We start from the raw sequence: 20,888 nt of genomic DNA on the forward strand, positions 1-20,888 counted from the left end.
TCAGAAGATATGTACAGAATAAACTACACACAACATTTTGAGAGAGAAAGACGTTACAGAATTCAGTATGAATTAAGAACACTGGCTGAGAACTGAGGGGATCAAGGATCCTAGCTAACTGTTGGTCCTTGGTAACTTAGGAGCGTGACGTGCACGGTTTCAATCATAGGGTGCACACTGGGTTCTTGCACCTTCAAATGCCGTCAAACCCACTTGCCCACAATTCTGAACTAATTGGCCTTGCCCTTTATTCTTCCGAGTGTTCTGGTTTGCATCCAACATGTGCCACCCCAAGTGGAGGAAGATAGTGCATTCTAGGAAGTAGCAACGGCCTGTAAATGGCACATGATTGATTATAGTGGCCAATTTAACTTAGGTTTCGAACGTGCAGATATTGTGACATAGATGATCTTCATTTCATCAGCAATTTCCACATTGCGGACCGAAAAGGGGTAGAACATTGAAAGCCAATTTTATTTTTTTAAACCAAAGCATCCATTGTAAAAAAGTGGTTCGATCAAACTTTCCCTATTATAATACAAAATTATTGAATAAATCAAAATACTATTTCAGCCATTCAATTTGCCACTTTCGAAACCTAAGTTAATAACTTTACGACTAAAAGTTCATAATTGGTTGGGACAGAAGTTTCTAGACCTTTGAACATTTTTTATTAGGAGGTGGCACTTCGGCTCGCATGCAACGAGAAGTCAAATTCAATCTGTAAGTTTAAGTATATTTTTTTATTGTTTTAATTATTTAATCCTTATTCATAAATGATAAATAATGAAATATTGCAACAAGAGGTTGTCAAATTCTCCCAAGTCTCTACCCCCAACTTAACCATCTCGATGAAGATAGTAAGTGAAAGCATGTGGCAAGAATGAATTGAAAAAAGGAAGAGATTTCCTGCCTTTCGATTGAAAAAGAATGAAAAATCGATAGAGAATTCGAGGACCTACAATTTTTTGCTATGGAAAAAAAGGAAGAACATTTTGTTAGGACAAGGAAGTTATCCACCTACTTAAATGACATTAAAATCATTTAGCTCAACATTTTTTCCCACATTTTCTTCCCAACAAAAAAATGATCAGTTTTTTGCACTCATTTTTTCGATTTTCTATCATGCATCCAAAGAATACAAGATAGTAGAGTTTAGATCTAGTTATATGTAATTAATAGTGGTTAGGCTGCGAATAAAAGGACAATAACACAAGCATTTCCGCAACTACGTGAATCTTAATACCAAAAAACAGTAAACACCGACAAACAAAATATATAATTAAAAGTATTCAAGATATGAAGTTCTTATACATGCACACTACAAAGTCTAAACCAACAAAAAGAGATTCGTCACAACTACTTTAGCAGACTAAAGATTTTGCAGAGCTATTAAAGATTCAAGGTCCTTTGAATTCCAGGATATGCTGCTCACTTCTTCGATTTCTTTGGCGCTCTGCATAAAAAATATACAATTAGACCACAATACATGAACGACCAAAAGCATAAACATAAACAGTAATACTCACTGGGCAGACTGGGGCACTGTGGCAGCAGGGGCACTGGGTGCTGTAAATGACTTGTCAACAGGACCCTAAATATTTTGCAAAGAAAATATGAATGTCAAAATTTCCATTACCAACTTCAGTGAAAACAATCTTAGCCTTGTTTTACATCCCCAATTTTGATAAAAGTATATAGATTCAAAGACACTGGAACTCACTTGGGCTAAGCGCTCCTCCCTCCGAGCAATTTTCCTTTCCCTGCTAGCCTTGTTCTTTGCACGCTTAGCCTCAAACTGATCAGACAAAGTCTTCTCTCTTGCCTTCTCAGCCTTAGACTTGTGAATGCTCTCCATCAAGACTCTCTTGTTCTTGAAAACATTACCTTTCACCTTCATGTACATATCATGGTACATGTGCTTGTCAATTTTCTTTGATTCCCTGTACTTACGAAGCAACCGTCTGAGCACACGCATCCTTCTCATCCAGAGTATCTTGGTGGGAAGCCTTGCCTCCCTTGTACCCTTACGTTTACCTAATAGTATTCAGATAAGCATTATAAATAACAAATAAGGCTTCTCCCCCTTCCCCTCCCCAAAAGACAATGCTTCTCCCCCTTCCCCTCCCCAAAAGACAATGGAGCAATTCATTCAAATGGTCATCCAATGACCCAACAATATTCAACATACAATAAGTATCTATATGACTGTCTCCTAAACTATTCAGCATTATCATTACAATTTTCCTTAAACTGATAAGCAGCTCGGTAGAATCTGTTTGGATAAACTTTTCCAAAAACACTTAAATCTCCATAAACACTAATAAGTTATAAGGGGGAAAAATTGCTCAAATAAGCTAAAATCAACTTTATCACTTCAGCTTTAGGAGAAATTAAATGAGAGCGATCCTATAATGCTTGAGTTGATTTAAGTCAAAATCATTTTACTTTCTTATGTTCTTTTCTTCTAAGTGATTGTAGAAGGTTTATAGAGACAAAACCCTAGCCAATTTCAAATGACTAAGTGTGAAACATGACCATAACAATAGATTCCAAACATTCATTAACTCCAAACTGCTCGCAATTACACCCCAGATCATTTATTAATATTTATTTTACATTATACAAGTTAAAGTTGGGAAAAAAAATACCATAACCGGAGTGGCGGCCCTTCCTCTTTGCCTCCTTCATCCTACGAGCACGTGAGCGGGAGTGAATCTTGGTTGGCTTCCTGATGATAAACCCATCCTTAACCAACTTCCTGATGTTTTGCCCTGCAAACAAAAACCACCAAGCTTATTAACAAGACCCTTGTGTTGCAAAACATTTGAGGATTAGAGTAAACATTAGATTCAACTAAAGGACCTCTTAAAAATAAAAATAATAATAATAATAATAACCTTAGCAATTGTTCACACGCAAAACCCTTGACACTGCAGACAAGTTTCAGTTTCACTAGTCCACTTAAGAGCACTTTAAATATCAATCACAAATAAGACAAAATTAATGAAAATTACATACAATCAAACTAGAAAGCAATTTATTTCAATGGAAATGATAGCCGACAGTGCAAGCTCAAGTTAGAAATATAATATTGCAAACAACAATAAGCTTCGGATTCAATATAATTTCTCGGTCCTCAACACATCGATAAGAAAACAAATAAATAAAAATATTTATACTGATAAATAAGAGAAACAGAGATTATAGTGATGAAAAAAGAAAGAAAAAAAAAGAGGAGTGAGAGTGGTTACGAGAATTGGCCATGGAGATTTCGTTGACTTCATTGGGGTCAAGCCAAACCTTTCCTCTGCCGCACTTGAGCACGCTTGCGGAGAGGCGCTTCTGCAGTTTCAGCGACACCATTTTTCCCTTATTTCTCTACGATGCTGCACTGGGAGGAAGGAAAACCCTAATTTCGCTCTTATGGATATATAAAGCCCAAATTATCAAAATTGGGCTGGGCTTTATCCAGACCTAAATCATTTGGATTTGTCCACCGTCATCTGGGCCTGGCATGTTCGCCAGCCTTGTGTGTGCGCGTATATCTTTGGTGCATAACTTTTAAAGAAAAATGTTAGTAATAGATTTCAAATACACCTTTTTTAATATATATATATATATATATATATATATATATATATATATAAATAATATTATTTGATGAAATTTATCAAAAAAAAATTATAAGGGTCACACTTTTTATCTAATGAGAATTACAGTTAAATTATTTTTGATACAATGACACCATGTTAATTACATATGCAAAAATTCATCAAAGTTAGTAAATATTGTTTTGTGACAATTTTTAATAATCATTATGTTAAAATTATTAATAACATTAATTTTAAATTAACCAAAATATCAAATTGATCAATATTTAAAATAGAAAAGACTAAATTAATTATTTAAAGAAAAACAAACTATTTTTTTTAAAAGAACAGATCAGTAATTTAGTCTAAATAGTTTTTATATATATACTTTTTGTGTGTTCATTATCCCAAAGAATATGATTGATTATTGATCATTTCCGGCATAATATTATTCCCAGGATAGAAGAAGGCATGAATCGATGAAGTAGCCCGCTCTCATAACAAACCACCAACGACCAACATTGGGAAAGGCAAAGAAAAAATTGGTGGAAGAAAGAAGCTAAGGTAGAAAAAAGCAGAGCTTTAGATTGAAAAAAATGGTGGAAAGGAGGAGAAAGCCTCTGATACTGTGTTCCACCAAACATCTCATAAATTCCACTGTTCCAACCAACAACCTCTTCCCCCATGAATCTCTTCCCACTTTCCGTTTACCCGTTGGGATTCTCCGATTCTCCAACCCCGCAAACCCCTCTCTCGACCACTCTGCACTTCTCGCTCTCTCCACTAGTCTTCTCAAAACCCTCTCCATCACTTCAGGCTCTCCGGTAATTCAAACCCCTTCTGCTCAATTTCCCATTTTTTTTAACTTTCTCCACTTAAACTATCACTCATTTTTAATTTTCATTAGGTTTTGGTCAAGAATGTTGATACGAATACACAGAAAATTGCAGTGGCTATTGCTCTTGATCCACCAGGCACCGCCACTAATATGGACTCACCCTCTTCTTCAAATTCTCGAATAATGCTTGTTTTTCCTTCTTGTGATTTCCCTTCTAGTGGTTCTGTGTTAGATGATCAAGTAGCTTATATATCTCCTCTTTTAGCCTTTAACCTTAACTTGCACGTGACATGCTTAAAATCTATTCTTCACCACGGGCAAGATGCTTTAGCTTCTTATTTCAAAAGGGGTGATGAGGATGCCACTAAAAGCACTGTGGATTTTGTTATCAACGTAGAATTGGAACCACTTGCTCAACCTCCAAAATTTGCCTCTCTCCTGAGGGTTTCTTTTGTGAAGATACCTGAATGTGGCATCCTTGAATCCATTAGAGCAAGTTCGCCTGTTGAGTCACAAGAGCGGCAAGACATGATCGACTTGGAGTTGCAAAAGTACTTTGAAGTCGATAGGTATTTGTCGAAGGGAGATGTTTTTGGAATTAAAATAAGCTGGAACTGCAATTCCCCCATTTGCATTCCTTGCAATCAAAGATCATTAAATAAAAATGACAACCTTGTCTGCTTCAAGGTAAGGTATTATGAACTCTCTCTTGCTTTTGCTAAACCTTGAGAAACATGTCAGGTTGGTTGCTAGAGTGTAACTTATGTCTTCAGGTTGTTGGTATGGAACCTTCAGATGAGCCGGTTTTCCGTGTCAATAACACCTTAACTGCTCTTGTGCTGGTAGGGAGTTCTCCATCCGCACTCCCTCCAGATTTGTTGATTGGTGGACAAGCAGAAGGACCTGTGCCTTTGCAAGGGGACACTGTGAACATCTTGGCTTCAATACTTACACCAACTTTTTGTCCGTCAGTGCTTTCTTCCAAGTTTAGAGTTTCAGTTCTATTGTATGGCTTGGCAGGTGTGTTCTATGTTGTCCTGCTTTGTTTTCGAAAGGGATCAGTATTTTCTCCATGATTCATAAAATTACTTTGTAATTTTGACTACCATTTGATATCCTTAATTGTTGTTCGTTTAAAATGTCAACTAAATGGTGGTTTTGAAATGCATTGATGGTGCATGTTGTATTTCCTGATCAACGTAATTATGCAGGGTGTGGGAAAAGGACTGTTGTTAGATATGTTGCTCGTCAACTGGGCGTGCATGTGGTGGAATATAACTGTCATGATCTAATGGTGTCTGATAGGCAATCTGTTGCTTTAGCACAAGCTTTCAAGACAGCTCGAAGGTTTATATTTAAAATATTTGGAATGATAAGAACAATTATTGTGCAAGAAACTTTGTTATAGGGACAGGAAGATGCAGTTTCACTAATTTATTCACCTGCTTTTTCTTCATAGTGGTTTTTCTCTCCACCTAACATTTGTTAGATTCCAGGCTTTAATTGGGCCACTTACCTGATTGCCTGATCATGTGTCAGCTCTAAGAAGTTTAATGTTTTGGATATGATTTCCAAGCTTCTAGTCTGCGCTGACAGGATGATATTGTTACAGATACTCACCAGCAATACTTCTTCTTCGTCATTTTGATGTTTTTCGTGATTCACAATCGCCTGAGGTTTCACCACATGACCAAAGAGGAAATACATCTGAAGTTGCATCAGTTATTAGGAAATTCACTGAGCCAGTCAATGAACATGGTGATAGTAGTGTCCCAGGGAAATCAAACAGTGAATCTGTATGATCTTATTTGAATTTACTATTGCTGTTGTTATTTAGGAAACAACCTTTTTCTGTTAATGTTTTTTTCCTGCACATGGCAGATATTGTATCTTGTATTGCAAATCAGCTAAGGAAGTAAATCAAGTTAACATCAAAAGAAATGGAGAAATAATCACTTTTTTCAGCTCTCTAACATAGCTTGAGAGAACAAAAAAGCCAATTATTTCCTAAAAAATAAGCAATACTATAGGGAATCAGCTTCTGTAATAGAAAAGATAATTAGTAAGCAATAATGACAGTTTCTGTAAAAGAAAAGAAAATGTGATGACAAGGAATTAGCTTCTGGGAAATCTAGTATGTTGTGGCAATCAACTATGATACAAGCTTCTAAATTGACTGTTCCATTTTAGGGAAAAAGTACACTATCAAGTGGCATGCAACATACTTTGATAAGAATTAAGAATAAAATACATCCTGCAGAAAGATGCCTTCAGTATGCAATTTGCACTCAAACACTACCCCTTTAAGACCAGGATACATCTTTTATCATTCGGCTAAATCCAAGATCAGAAAAAATCTAAAAAACCAAATTTGCCTTTTATTTTTAACTAGATTATAGAATTGCAAAGATTTTTACTTTTACAGCATGTCAGTGAAGGTGGAGAAGAATGCTGAAAAGACAAGTGGGCATCAGGTCCTATTGATTGCTGCTGCAGACAGTTCAGAAGGTCTGCCTTCGACTATCAGACGCTGTTTTAGCCACGAAATAAGCATGGGGGCTTTGACTGAAGAGCAAAGGGCTGAAATGCTATTCCAGTCACTGCAAAGTGTTTCCGGACTCCTCTCTAATGTAAGTGTGTAATGGAGCTTCATCTTGTGTTTATGTCTACTTTTTTATTTTTATTTTTCTCTTTTTGACAAAATCTAGATCAAGTTTCTTATATACGTGCCTTCAAGTTCGCAAATCAAACAATGGCATATGGGTGTTTCTTTTGACATTGAACAACTTATATTAAGAAAATAAGTTGTCATTTCATTGTTTGATTTGAGAATTTGATGGAAAAGGTGTAAGGAACTTGATTTAAGTTTTGTCCTTTCTTTGGTTAATTAATTGACTAGTAACAGATCCTTGTGATGACATTTCTCTCTCTAAATTTCAAAACACTGAACAAAGAAATTCCTTCAAAGTTGAGAGTGGGAGTAAGATGGTGCCTTGTGATTAGTTTGGAATTCTAATTTTCATCTCTCAGCTAAAAATATAACACTAGACTTTTAAGAAAGGGAAAAAAACAATACCAAATGTTGGGACATGCTCTGTATAAGAGTATAGATGATACATGCAATATTCTTCAAATTTTTAAGGCACTTGGCTACAATTTGTGCTCCTGAATCCTTCATCATTAAGGTTGAATGTTAAGCCTGACTGATTACATTGTTGCTTCTTGCAGACTAATTCAGAAGCTTTAGTAAAAGAAATAGTTGGGCAGACATCTGGTTACATGCCCAGGGATATATGTGCTTTAATTGCTGATGCTGGTGCCAACTTATTTCCCAGAAACAATGCTAAAGTAGACAAAGATGTACATGATGATGTAGGTAGTTCCCTTAGTTCCAAGATGGCAGAGGACAACAATCACGGGAAAGTTTCACCTCAGATTACTGGAAAAGAAGACTTGTTGAATGCTTTGGAACGATCAAAGAAAAGAAATGCATCAGCATTGGGTACTCCAAAGGTAGATTAAGTGATCAGGCTTTTATGATGGTTTTCATGTCTGCATTTAAGCAGAACAATTTACTGTTGTTTTGATGCCCAAAAATGTATATATACTGCGAAAGATGTGTTCTGTGAATTAGATGTTCCACAATGCACAGAAATTTTAAGTATGGATTTTTCTTTTGCAGGTTCCGAATGTGAAATGGGAGGATGTTGGTGGGCTTGAAGATGTCAAAAAATCAATTCTGGATACTGTTCAGGTGAGCTTCTTGTATGATATAACTATATCATTTATTACTTTATCCCCTGATTTGAAAGTACAATTCCACCCTTTTAGGGGTCAGTTTGGATAAATTTCTCAAAAATAACTTATAGAAGGAGAAAGGTAAAATGAATAAAACTTCATCTTCAAGTTAAAATCAACTTATCCACCTCAACTTTTGAAAAGTTCTCTCATCTAACTTCTTCAAAAGTAAAGGTACATATGTTGATTTTAGCTCGTGAGAAAAGTTGTATTCACTTGACCTCCCTATTTTTTTTCCTTCTATAAGTGCTTTTTGTAAGTTTATCCAAACTGGCCCAATGTAAAATTCTGTTTATTATATCAGACGCAATACCTGTCGCAGCAACTTGAAAAATATTTGGTGGAAAAAGAAACTTCTGGTTATGTTTGCATGGTGAACATTTTTGAAGATGCATTAGGCTGTCATATGCCATAAGCTGACTCAGTCAAATTACATTTTAATTTTAGGTTAGGTATAAGAATAAAAATTAAAAAGTGCTTCCGGAGAGTCGAAATTAAATTTGAATGCAGTTCTCTCCTATGTTCAACATGGAAGCTATGAGCTATCAATAATGGATTCTGCTAAGAAGAGATTGAATAGGATCTTTCCGCTAGAGCAAGAAGATATGTCCCTTCTAACCATAAAAAATATGTGGTTTTCCTCTGCAGTATCGCTACATATGTTGGCTCTTTCTGTTGAATGGAAAATAATGCGTGCTTCTCTTTCAAGTCACTTTTCTTTTCTGAGAAATTCCCGTGCCTTCTTGCATCTCTATTTTAATACTTATTAAATTAATGTTACCTGGGGCATACTGTTTATTGTCTGTAATTTCTGAAAATCTGATTCATTCTGTATTTCATACTGTAGTTACCTCTCCTGCATAAAGATCTATTTTCATCTGGATTACGTAAGCGATCTGGTGTTCTTTTGTATGGTCCCCCTGGAACTGGCAAAGTAAGTTGTAATGTAACTGTAAATGACAATGTTCTACCTCATTTGTCTAACGTTTTACTTAAAAAAATATTTCTAACACCATTTTCTTGCTCTTTTATTTAATAACAGACATTATTAGCAAAAGCTGTTGCTACAGAGTGCTCCTTAAATTTTCTTAGTGTGAAAGGTCCTGAACTGATCAACATGTACATTGGAGAGTCTGAAAAGAATGTTCGAGACATTTTCCAGAAGGTATAATAATATTCCGGATTTTTTTATCTAAATAATTTCTCAATTTGAGTAAATGTGTTTGTGCCTTTTTACTGTGAACTAAACAGTTTTCAGAACAGATTTTGATAAAATGAACTTCAAAATAATTCACAGGCCAGATCAGCACGTCCATGTGTCATCTTCTTTGATGAGCTTGATTCTCTTGCACCAGCTCGAGGTGCCTCTGGAGATTCTGGGGGTGTTATGGACAGAGTGGTTTCTCAGGTGATTTCCTACTCCGAGCAAGACCATGATGTTTGCAGTTTTTTCTCTGGGTTTCCTAACGTAATATATTCCCCTTGTTATAGATGCTTGCAGAGATTGATGGGTTAAGTGATTCCACACAGGTTTTTTATCTGCTTGAAATATTTATCCTTTAGCAAAATATTTTCTTTTATATTGCTTCTAACAAGTGGTGTTTCTGTTCTTGGCTTAATAGGATCTGTTTATTATAGGTGCAAGTAATAGACCAGATTTGATAGACCCAGCACTTCTGCGCCCTGGTCGATTTGACAAACTGCTATATGTCGGAGTTAACTCCGATGCATCTTACAGGGAGCGGTAAGCAGCCTGCTTTTCCAGCTTTCTGTGTTGTGAAATATCTATTGTTGATAACATGCTATTTTGGACCTCTGATCTCCATCTTTCTAGGGTCCTGAAAGCTCTTACCCGAAAGTTCAAATTGCATGAAGATGTCTCACTTTACTCCATAGCAAAAAAATGTCCACCAAACTTCACTGGTGCAGACATGTATGCTTTGTGTGCAGATGCTTGGTTCCATGCTGCAAAGCGCAAAGTAAGTTTGACCAGGATCACAGGACCTATGATTACTTTGTATGCATTTTGTTTGATACTAGATCTGTTATGATATCTGAAATGATAGTGGACTATCAATTTATAGAGGAGATTGCATCCTGTATTTACTGTCACAAGCAACGCCAGCATTCAGATTTCAGAAACCTTAATGTTGTACAAAACCATACATAAACTATTATGTGATTTAGAGGTACTTAATCTCACTACTTCCTTCTAGGTTTTGAGAGCAAATCCAGAGTCTTCCAGCCAAGATAATGAAGCAGATTCTGTTGTTGTGGAATACAATGATTTCATCCAGGTAACTTGCATTTTTTGTTGATAAATCTGTTTATCTGTGGATCAAACTCATAGCACTTGTAGAGTTACCAACTTATCCATCAATTGCTTTCCCAGCTGTTTCTTGTATCTATTTATGTGACTGGCATTTTCTGGATTTTTCAGGTCTTAGAAGAGCTGTCGCCTTCCCTCTCCATGGCTGAGCTCAACAAGTACGAGCAACTGAGAGATCAGTTTGAAGGCACCTCTAAATGAGTTTTGTTATTATGTGTTTCTGCTGCTGTTTTGAGGAATACAAAACAAATATACATCAAAATTCAAATATCCTTTTGTGGGGGTAGCAGTGGTGTATTACTGTATATTAGCCATTAGGCTTTCAACCACGGACCAGGGACGGCCCACATCTAGCTAAGTGACCATCTCACCATAGTCAACTATCGTAACTAACCTCTAATTTTTAAAAAAAATAAATAAATAATGATGATACATCATATTATTTTAAAGTAAAATAGAAGTTAATTAAGATACATTGATAATGTAAAAGCTTGTTATATTGACATCATATCACATAATGACACTTACAATAATTATTTTAAAAGTCGTATTTAGAATAATTTCTATCTAGTTGATCATGTAAATTTTTATATTAATATTAGAAAAAATTCAAGTTGCATTTCGACTAAAAATAATATCAAAATATAAGCATATAAGTGGGGGCTCACCTTATAAGTGTGTTTTGTAATTGATAATTGACCATGTATGAAAATTAAACTCTTAAAATATCAGTGTAAAATTATTTTGAAACTTACATATAAAACTATTAGAAATATAAAACTATTCTAGATATTTTAATATTTAGAATGGAAGACGAACCCAATCCTATTTAGTATTTACAAACTAGACATTTGCCAACTTAATCCTATTCAACACAATTTTGGAAAACAAACTTGAACCTTTTTACATAGTAGCCAACATAAAAGAATATTAAGTCATTTTTAGAGGAGACATTATTTAATTTAGTTTCAGCATCTCTTCCCCTAGTTTTGAAAGTCTAAGTGGTGGTATTGGGAGTTGTAGGCCAATGCGATGGGATGTGGAAAGGTGACAATGTCGTGGTGCTCCTTCTATTTGTTTCCATCTTACTCTCCCACAGTGAAGCCCATGGCTATGAGTCATCACCCTTTCATTTTCTCATACATCAATGACAATGTCACTTTCTCTTCCTTTTTTTTTTCTCTTTTGCTACTAGCTAGACCCACAAACCCTTGCTGGAGAGTGCAAGTTCAAGTGCTCATTTTTCTTCCCATTGCCATCTAAATTTTCAATGACTAACGGCCGAACGTTTCTTATCTTTTTTCTCCGTGTAATTTAGGGATTTTACACTAAGCTTGTCGAGAATAAAGGTTAATTATATTGGCGTTTGCTTGTTTGAAAAATTACTTTCACTTTTGTTATTTAAGGTTGGAGTGTGTGTATATATAATAGAATTAGTTTCTCATACTAAAAACATGTTAGAAAAAAATATGATCAGTCATTTTCCGTAAGAAATCAGTCATTGATAAAATAAGTAGATATTTCATATCACTAACATGATAATCCAAGAAAAAAAAGGTGTTAATGAAATACAAGAATACGAAGAGTAAAGCATATATAGTGTAACAAGGACGGTTTATAGTACTGCAAGCAGTTGAGGAAATTGTCACTCAAGAGAAATGCTTCCAACATATTTTCTATTATTAATGAGTCATCGAGCTTTATCATAGTAACGTATGTGACTTTGGAAGATCAATTAATGTTCTACTAAAAATGAAAGGGCAATAAGTGAAAGTTTCGTAATCTTTATTATCAAGCTTTCAAATCAAATAGATTATTCTGGGATCTCTTTTCAACATTAATTAGCTTTTGTTAAACACACGTTGCTAATGCTGATTTAGAAACAAGAAAAAAAATTATTACTTTTTATGGGTAAATATATATTATTACTTAATTTGAGAATTGGGTGGCAAAAATATAGAATTTAATCTTTAAAAATGAATATTTCCCCTCAAAACACATGAAAGGATTCTGGCTAAATAAAGAAGTCAAATTTTAGTTAGAAGTCCTTAGTCTCGTATTTATTATACGATCCATACGCATTATGTATCCGATAAATTACAAGATGGCAAATTGGCAATAGATGAATTATAAAAGGACAAAATCTAGTTTGCCATCAAGTCTTCCATTCAATTGATGGCACGTGGATTTTTTATATAATAAATCTCATCCCTTAAATATACATTGTAAAAATTTAAATGAAGATTTATGTGTCATCATTTCATTAAATAACTACAACAAACGTTGAAACTGTTAAAAAAATTTATGAAAATAATTAATATGAGCTAATATTTTAAAACAATTTTATTAATTATTTATTATTAGTGAATTTTATTTTATCTGATTAAATTGAACGAGTTTGAGACTAATAAATAAGGTGACATGGGATTAAATGAGCAGATGTGCTCATTAAAAAATATGGAAATTTTATTAGGTTAACACTATAAATAGGTTATAGTTTCTAATATATCAAATCATTGTACATGGTAGATTCTCTTTTCTTCATGTAAAGAGTTACAAAGGTCCTATTGTAGAATAAAGAAATTTCGGTTGAGAGAAAATCATAAAACTATCCTACATTATTCACCAGTTGTTCATGATTCAATGACTGTCGAATAACACTTTAATTAGGAACCAACTATAAATCCATGTATTTTTACTACAATCCTTAATAACGAAATACGTAGATCTTAGAACTTTTGGTGATCTAGTCTATGATATGTACTTGTAAAATTTAGCTCCCGCATAAAGCATAAAGAATAAAGAATAAGGTTTAAAGATTAAAGATTTCCAATAAACATAAATAATAGTGATTTGTGTCTCTTAATCAACCAATCTAAAATTGGAATATTAGTTGACTCTTGAGTATAAAATAAATCGAGTCGAAAAGAGAATATCCATTGTGTGCGCGCTTAAGGTACCCGTGGAAAATTTATCACCACTTATAGAGGGAAACAATTTCATATTAATACCATGATCATACAAAAAAATTAATTAAAAACTTGATGTTAAAAATGTATAAAAATGCCTTTATATTTGTTTGTACTAAAATGCTAGGAAAAATCCTAGATCAAAATGTAGGCAAGGGTCTTATGAATAGATATCTATCCTAAAAGAGATTAGTAAAAGCAATTATTTCAAAGTATCAAACCTGTGAGATTGGTTTAAATATATTTTTAGTTCTTTAAATTCTTTAAACTTATTTTGTTGTCCTTAAAAAATAAAATTATTTTTGTTATTCTCTAAATTTTTTGAAAAGCCACTTTTAATCCCTCTTTATTCATTATGTTTGTGGTTAGATAATTTGTGATAATTTTTAATTTCCAAAATAAATATTTTTAATTTATTTAAAAAATGCCAATTTTAAATCGCTAAAATATTTGACTCATGAATTGATGTTTTTTTTTACATATTTTGAGGGTTTAAAAGAAGAAAATAAAAACATGAATGTTGAATTGTGACGATTTTTTATATATTATGACAAATTAAATTATTACAAATCATTTTTGAAGAAATTAAATTAAAAAAAAATGGTGGTGAGCAACCCTCAATAACGCCATCAGTGCAAAGAAATAAAAGTATTTTTTTATAAATTTGAGGGACGAATAAAAATAATTTTTTAAGGATTAAAAAAATAATTAATCAAATTTAAAGAAATAAAAATATATTTAATTGTTTTTAATTTCATTAAACCTCTGACATATTATCGAGGTACAGTTGTGCAGACATAAATTTGAGAGGAACCGCTTTTATTTTCTTATTTTGATTTTGATTTTGTAGCATGCACGAACACCTTTGCTTGGGAATTCCACAAGCATGTGTGACATTAAAGTTAGGGTTTTGTTAATTGTTATCCATTTATGACTGTTCCTACATTCTTCACTCGGATGGCATATTCTCGCCATATGCGTGGAATGGGCACTGTATATTCCAATGCTGTAGCGAATGATGGATATGGTTTCCATCGCTTTCAACCCAACAATTAACAAAAGCATGAATGACTACTCCACTCACGTGATAAATATCCGTGGTTCTAGGTCCTTTTTTTTTTATGGTCAACGCGGGTAACATGAACTTTATCCCTATCTTCCTAGCCTCCATTTTGAATCTTCCAAGTTTTCCTTTTTCTACATATATGTTTATATGTTTTTGTAGTAAAGGTTATTGTGTATTTATGTTAAATCGATATAGAGAATGTATCTTGCTAATTAATTTGGACTATTATATTCTAAGCATGCATACACTACTCAGTATATCATGTAAATCCAAATTTATGACTTTTTTGTCTTGTAATGAAATTAAACTCATCATAATAATCTAAACCAACAGCTTTGTCACATAATTTGTCACTTAGTATATATGTGAATTACTGACAAGAATCACAGTAGTTGATAGATAGTTAAACTGTTTGAGTATTTTGTCAGAAATTTAAGTCCTAGTCATATATGAAAAAAGCTTAATTAAAAAAGGCAAAACTTACTTTAATAATATTTATGTCTCCAAAAAAATTAGTTTCCATATATATAACCAAAAAAAATATTTGTAAATTATTTTTTGGTTTAATTGCTTATTCTGTTGGGCTACAGTTCGTGTTCACTTCAATAAAATTCGTTTTTCCATTTAAAAAATAAATACTTATTTATCTTTATAGTTAAAAAAAAACCTTTTAATCTCTATACTTTAAAATATCTCCTTCCGGTCTCAATGCATATAATCTTTAATCCTTTTCTGTCTTTGTTGTGGAGATTAAAAGGGAATAAAATGATGCGTGTTGAGATTAAAAGAAATTAAAATTATACGTGTTGAGATTAAAAGATTATGTTTTTAATTATAGATATTAAAAGATAATATTTTTGTAATTATAAAAATTAAATGAGTAAATAAACCTTTCTTTTTTTCATATCTTAAAAATAGTTTAAATAGAAGTAGATTGAAATTGTTTATAATTATTAAGCATAAGTAAATGTACTATTTAATGATTTAAAATTTAAACTAATGGTGGACCACATTATAATAAACTACAAAAGCATCCTAACCTTACTAACTTTATTCCCTTTGACTAGTCTTTCATGCGGGAGAAAATGAGTTTTTGCCATCCATTGTTAGAATCTTTTGAAAGCCAAACTCATAAATTTTCGAGGAGCGACTACAAGAGAGAAACAAATGAGAAAAGGATTTAAACTTATTCATCACTCAAAACACACAATGTTTGGTGAAGATCTAAAGTTTCATTCCTTTTGAGTAAATTCTGTTTTGTTGGAAGATTATCAAGCATAGTTCGCAAACAAAAGAGCAACAACCTTTGAAGGCACAAAAGTATCGTCCCAAAAAATTTACCAAAGAACTAGTTTTTTCTTTTTTCTTTTTTTTTTCTGGAAAGCAAACTCATATATATATTATAAGGTACCAGTGGTACCGAATTCAGACTGTTTTCCTAACCGCTACCAGCAAGGGGGTTTACTTAATAATAGATTATTACAGGCTATGGAATTAATATAGGTCTTACAACTATTCAAAGACCATTTTTTATTCATCATTACAACCATGTTTGATGACAGAATTTAAGGTGTTCGATAAATCGACAAAAAAAAAAGCTCTTTTAACAAACAAAACAAAAATCTCCTTCGCCTTTCATTTTCCCATGCATTCGTTTAGGTTGGCAACTTTAATTTCCTTATTTTCAATTATGCAGTACATCTAATCAAATGAATAGTGTAGATATTGAGTTCCAATTCACGTATCATGCCAGAAATAAGTACTGGATTCATCAATTTTTTTAGCTTTAAAATGAACCATACTTCGAGGACCAATTGCATCATCACCGAAATGTTTGCTATCCTTTTATTTGTTGAATGTATATGTCAAAATCTTCAACATCATCTGTCATACTTATTTGATTAAATATTATAATTTCATATTGTACCAAATATTTGTTTTGGAGCAAGCTAGTATTCCTCGTGAGAGATAACATTGTGTTATTCATGTGAATATTAACACGTTATTGCTGACTTAAGCTAGTTTAATTACTATGAAATACAGTTTAGTTTTGTGGTTTTAACTGTTTCTTTTGTGATAGGCTTGTTAGTTTAATGTGTTGATTAGTTATAGATTTGCCAGCCAATTAGGTTTTTGGTTTTTTTGTGGGTAGACTCGATAGCCCCCCTATTGATATGTTTAAGGTTGAACCCATCAACCTATATAAGATCTTATTATAAAAGAGATCTATAAAGAAGCTAACATGTTATATCATGATTACGTAGAGGCCAAGACAAACTTAAAAGAAAACTTGTAATAGGTTAATAGGCCAGACTTAGCTTGTGAGATTAGGCAAGTTGATCTAGCTTAGCATGAATTATTTTTATTTATGTACATTATCTAATTCCCTAATCCACATAAAGTAAAATATAAGATAGCATATGTATCACCCAACATATTATCGGATACACAAACATTAGACAAGAGCTTATTGTGAAGAAAAATAACCTGTTCATGAATGTTATGTAGATTGAGTTTGGTATACCTCTTGATTGATTGAGTTGAGAAGTCTCAATGAGTTGATAAAAAAAAAAGTGAAAATAAACTATGTGTGTTCTAAACAAACCATTAACGTAACTCGTATTGATGCTCTTGAATGAATATGCTAGTTTAATTTTTATTTGTTAAGTTGATAAATCATATTTTGTGTTTGTTGTAATAGATTACACGTATTATGTATTCTGTCATTTAGTTCAAAAGCTTATGATATGATACACGACAATTTATTACATGGTACAAAAACTAGTTTTACATAAAAATATTTGCTTCATGGAATAATTAATTACATACTTACCAGGGACGGAGCCAGATTTGATTCTAAGGGGGGCAATTATATATAAAAGTTTATTTTCATACAACAACTATATAGATTTTCAATTTTATACAAAATACTTTTTATAGTTATATATTTCAAAATCTCAATCACATTAACAGTTTATCATAATATGTCTCATATGTGTTACATAGATCATGTTTTAAATTTGCACTGAACTTTTCAATAGTTTTCTTTTTAGAATAAATATTTTCTAAAAAATCACTATAACAAACATTAGTTTAACATATTAAATAAATAAATATTTTCTCCATTAGCAAAACTTAATAAGTAAATTTTAATTTTAAATAAAGTATAATCAAATCAATATGAATGAAAGACTAATAAAGTTATATGTGATTGCAAATGCAATATACAAATTATAAGAAGAAAATTATTAAGAATAAAAATAAATGATACTCAAACATTTGATCACTATGATGAAAACAATAAAAAGATAAATATAATATTTATCTAAAAAAGAAAGAAAATAATATTACTTTTATAATAAAGTTATATATAAAGGAGAATAAAATATGTTTTGTCCAAAAATATAGATAATTAAATACTAGAGTATTATTTCCCAAGTCAAACCTCATTAAATAATTTTTTTATCCTAATACAAATATCATAAATATGAAATTTAAAATATTAAAATATAAAAAATTATCTCTACATCACATGCAGCGATCTAAATCAACTTTAGAGTATCTTTCAAAGTGTATCTAAAATTCATTGTTAGGATATTATTTTATGAAAAATTTAAATTTTTAAAATTTTAAAACAAAATTTTAAACAATTAAAAATGTGAATTTTCAATTTCTTTCTAAAAGATGAGAAATTGAAATTTTCTTTTTGATAAAAGAATATTCTAAAATGTTCGCATATTTCCTTTATAACCTTTATCGTTTCTTTCATCTTGAAGTTTTTGAAATCTTGTTCTCAAACTCGCGACTCTTCATGATTCTCTTTTTTAAGAAATAGCTCATGGAGCATTGATTGAGTGTGGGCGTATGGGAACACATAAAACTGTACCTGCTAGTTAGGGGAGCAACCGTCATTATCCATCACGCGACAGAGGTAGCGCATGAGAGCTATTTTTATTTCTTAATACTGAAATTATTGACACGGTAAGTTGATTATTTAATGCATGAAAAATTTGTTATTGTTTTACTAATTATTGAACTTAAACCGTCCCAGTTATGAATTTTTTTGTTATGAATGGGAAGTTATTGATTTTATCTTTATGGAATTAATGACTATTTCTTCGGCAGGAATTTTTGTTATGAATGGGAAGTTATTGATTTTATCTTTATGGAATTAATGACTATTTCTTCGGCAGGAGTTAGGGATAGAAATGAGTGGAGCCGCTTGTCAAGGGCCTATGGCTCGGTTTGACTTGTTTATTATAAAAGTCAAGCTCAAGCTTTTTAAAAAGATTTTTTAGATAAAAAAAGGCCAAAACCAAACTATAAAAAAAGTTTATTAAGCTTGACAAGCCGACTTGTTTAAATAATAATAATAATAATAACTATTATCTATAGCATTTTTATGGCATCATGAATGCCAGGATGAAGTGACATAAAGTGCTTAGAGAGTTCACTTGCATATGAAAAATTTTCAAATAGAAAAAGACTAAGTTAAAAGGATAATGCAATCAGATTAATACTTACAAAGAAAAATGTTTTGTAAGGAAATTTTCAAACAATTTAAATATTTTTATTTGGTTATATTAGTATAAATCATCTCCAATCCATATATTTTTTAATATTATGCTTTCTTTTTTCATTTTCTTTTGATATATTTTGTATTTTAATAACTTGAATTCAATATGATTTTGTTTATCAATTATTTTTGGATTTGTATGTTACTTATATGAAATTTTATAAGTTTCGTTTTTTAGTTAGTATTTCACTAGGTTTTAAAACAATTAATTGGTTAAAGACGTCTTTAGGTAGACTTTTAAATAGGCTCGTAGGCCAAGCCAGACTTTTATGTAAGCCGAGTCGAGCCTTTAAAAAAAGTCTATAACAGGTAATGAGTCAAGCTCAAGCCTTGCGTATTCAACTCAAGCCGAATTCAAGCCTAATAAAGCTTGACTTGACTCGACTTATTTCCAGTCCTAGTAGGAGCTAAATAATTTATTTTAACAACATTAAAAAAATTGTAAATAAATCTTTTTAAGGTTGGGGCCGATTCGCCATGCCCCGACAATCCCTTAAACTTAGGTGAAGATTTCTTTAATAAATAATAATGAACAAACTTGAACATTTAAATTAGTTTTTAATAATAAATAATAATAAAAAACTATTGATGAATTTGTTGCTTCACACATGATATGCATAATGCATGTATACACACACACAACAAAATAGCAATCTATTTTGTTACCTCCATCAATAAGGACAAACAGCTTTCCAATTAAGAAAACGGGTTGGTCTTGAGTAATTTTCTTGAGTAATACTTGTAAATAGGTGTTGAGTTGTTGATAAAATATAAAACTAAACTACTCAGTAAATGAGTATAATAAAAATAGAAATACATGTAAATGTAAATATAACAACAAATGTATGCATCTTGTGAACATTTGCTCAAAGTATTTGGGAACATTCATAAAAATAAATTTAATGGTACAGACCCAACAATCTTCATCAATTTAAGCATACTCCATACTTCAAACATTCTTTCTCCTCCGTGTAACCTTTTGGCATGACATGCAATTCACAAAATTAACGAACCCTAACGAACGAAAGCATGACCAAATCTATACTTTTGGCGTGTTCATATTTTTAGAGATACAATATTCAGACCTATCAAAATGTTGTGCATAAATGTCAGACATGTTATTCATAAATTCACTCATTCTTTGACGCCCTTCAATTCGCATTGATGCCCTTTCAAATGTATGTAGCTGCCAAGAAAAAAAAAATACAGTAACATTAATATAACAGACAGTAATATTTTGAGAAGTATTAGTTAGAATGCAGAATCTTTTTTTCTAAAAAGAAAAGCAAAATCTTTTAACAATAAATGTTAATAAAACTATAAAGTTGGATTGCTCTGCTTCAAAATCATGTATAATTTATCTACTATAATAAATTATACCGTGTCTTGTATAATAATTACTATTTATTAATTTATATAAGTAGATACCCATGATTTTAAAGCAGAGCAATCCCCTAACTATTTTTTTAACAAATTAATTTTTCTTGATAGATATTCTTTTAAACATGCTATCACACCACTAATTATTAAAATATATGATTATTTATCAATCTTATTATATCATATTGGTAATCCAACGTACTTATATGAATCAATAACTAATTTATTATATTAAATATGGTAGGATTTAAGTTTTGGCCGCTTTTAAGTAGATTGTCCTAAAAATATTTATATATAAAAAAGTTATGCATTAACGGTATTAGATGTAAAATAATATTA

At 31.8% G+C, this 20,888-nt stretch overlaps 2 protein-coding genes across 3 annotated transcripts; one reads left to right on the forward strand and one right to left on the reverse strand.

The window, feature by feature from the left end:
• Positions 1–1,412: 1,412 nt before the first annotated feature.
• On the reverse strand, positions 1,413–3,393 carry LOC100527275 (uncharacterized). The gene is made up of 5 exons (NM_001250460.2): positions 3,255–3,393; positions 2,652–2,774; positions 1,724–2,037; positions 1,530–1,594; positions 1,413–1,456 (listed from the first exon to the last, which is right to left on the reverse strand). Exons 1-5 carry the CDS (start codon positions 3,364–3,366, stop codon positions 1,432–1,434), a joined length of 639 nt encoding a protein of 212 aa, NP_001237389.1. The 5' UTR covers positions 3,367–3,393; the 3' UTR covers positions 1,413–1,431.
• A 610-nt stretch (positions 3,394–4,003) lies between these two features.
• LOC100820183 (peroxisome biogenesis protein 6) lies at positions 4,004–11,007 on the forward strand. Of its 2 annotated transcripts, XM_006604641.4 has the most exons (16): positions 4,005–4,417; positions 4,501–5,118; positions 5,205–5,451; positions 5,643–5,778; positions 6,044–6,227; positions 6,870–7,061; positions 7,660–7,944; positions 8,114–8,185; positions 9,077–9,163; positions 9,272–9,394; positions 9,527–9,637; positions 9,721–9,759; positions 9,852–9,973; positions 10,064–10,208; positions 10,446–10,526; positions 10,670–11,007. In XM_006604641.4, exons 1-16 carry the CDS (start codon positions 4,190–4,192, stop codon positions 10,757–10,759), a joined length of 2,760 nt encoding a protein of 919 aa, XP_006604704.1. In that variant the 5' UTR covers positions 4,005–4,189; the 3' UTR covers positions 10,760–11,007. The 2 variants fall into 2 exon arrangements, 1 of the variants encoding a protein (XP_006604704.1); XR_001386628.3 differs by lacking the exons at positions 10,446–10,526; positions 10,670–11,007 and having other exon boundaries at positions 4,004–4,417; positions 9,868–9,973; positions 10,064–10,125.
• Positions 11,008–20,888: the final 9,881 nt, after the last annotated feature.

The sequence above is a fragment of the Glycine max genome, chromosome 19 (genome assembly GCF_000004515.6).
Source record: "Glycine max cultivar Williams 82 chromosome 19, Glycine_max_v4.0, whole genome shotgun sequence".
In the NCBI taxonomy this organism is placed as follows: domain Eukaryota; kingdom Viridiplantae; phylum Streptophyta; class Magnoliopsida; order Fabales; family Fabaceae; genus Glycine; species Glycine max.

Bases quoted from the DNA above. Each gene is read 5' to 3' on its own strand.
- LOC100527275 (NM_001250460.2), bottom strand. From the start codon at position 3,366: ATGGTGTCGCTGAAACTGCAGAAGCGCCTCTCCGCAAGCGTGCTCAAG. The intron at 2,775-3,254 runs GTAACCACTCTC...TTTTGTTTGCAG, and splicing joins AATCTCCATGGCCAATTCTC to GGCAAAACATCAGGAAGTTG. The intron at 1,457-1,529 runs GTGAGTATTACT...TTTTTTATGCAG, and splicing joins ACAGTGCCCCAGTCTGCCCA to AGCGCCAAAGAAATCGAAGA.
- LOC100820183 (XM_006604641.4), top strand. From the start codon at position 4,190: ATGGTGGAAAGGAGGAGAAAGCCTCTGATACTGTGTTCCACCAAACAT. The intron at 4,418-4,500 runs GTAATTCAAACC...AATTTTCATTAG, and splicing joins CCATCACTTCAGGCTCTCCG to GTTTTGGTCAAGAATGTTGA. The intron at 10,527-10,669 runs GTAACTTGCATT...TGGATTTTTCAG, and splicing joins AATACAATGATTTCATCCAG to GTCTTAGAAGAGCTGTCGCC.